General features: G+C 69.0%; 1 protein-coding gene across 1 annotated transcript in view; it reads left to right on the forward strand.

The window, feature by feature from the left end:
* Window positions 1-111: 111 nt before the first annotated feature.
* Window positions 112-436, forward strand: part of IGFALS (insulin-like growth factor binding protein, acid labile subunit) — a gene marked incomplete at its 5' end in the record, with an annotated part of 2,219 nt that continues 1,894 nt past the window's right edge. The window contains one exon of the mRNA XM_010142480.1: window positions 112-377. Within this exon, the coding sequence (XP_010140782.1) occupies window positions 112-377 (266 nt within the window). The remainder of the gene's footprint in view (window positions 378-436) is intronic.

Raw genomic sequence — 436 nt, forward strand, 5'->3', positions numbered from 1 at the left:
GCTGCCCAGCGTGTGCCATGGGCTGGGGCTGATCCCTCCACCTGAGCAGGCACCCAGGAGCGGGGGGTGGTGGTGGTGGTGAGTGCGTGTCCCACGGCCGCACGCTGACAGGGTGCCCTTTCCTCCGCATCCTGCAGCGGGCATCTCCCTCCTGCTTGCCCTGGCCCTGCTGTCGGCCACTGCCTCCCAGCCCCCCGGGGGGGACGCCCCGAAGGACCAGGGGGACGCAGACCCCCCTGGCTGCCCCAGCCCTTGCGCCTGCAGCTTGGATGACTACAGCGAGGAGCTCAACGTCTTCTGCAGCACCCGCAACCTGACACGCCTGCCTGAGGACGTGCCCCCCAACGCCAAAGCCCTGTGGCTGGACGGCAATAACTTCCCCCTGCTGCCGGCTGCTGCCTTCAGGGCCCTCTCGGCCCTGGACTTTTTCGACATG

The sequence above is a fragment of the Buceros rhinoceros genome, unplaced genomic scaffold (genome assembly GCF_000710305.1).
Source record: "Buceros rhinoceros silvestris isolate BGI_N320 unplaced genomic scaffold, ASM71030v1 scaffold24608, whole genome shotgun sequence".
Lineage (NCBI taxonomy): Eukaryota > Metazoa > Chordata > Aves > Bucerotiformes > Bucerotidae > Buceros > Buceros rhinoceros.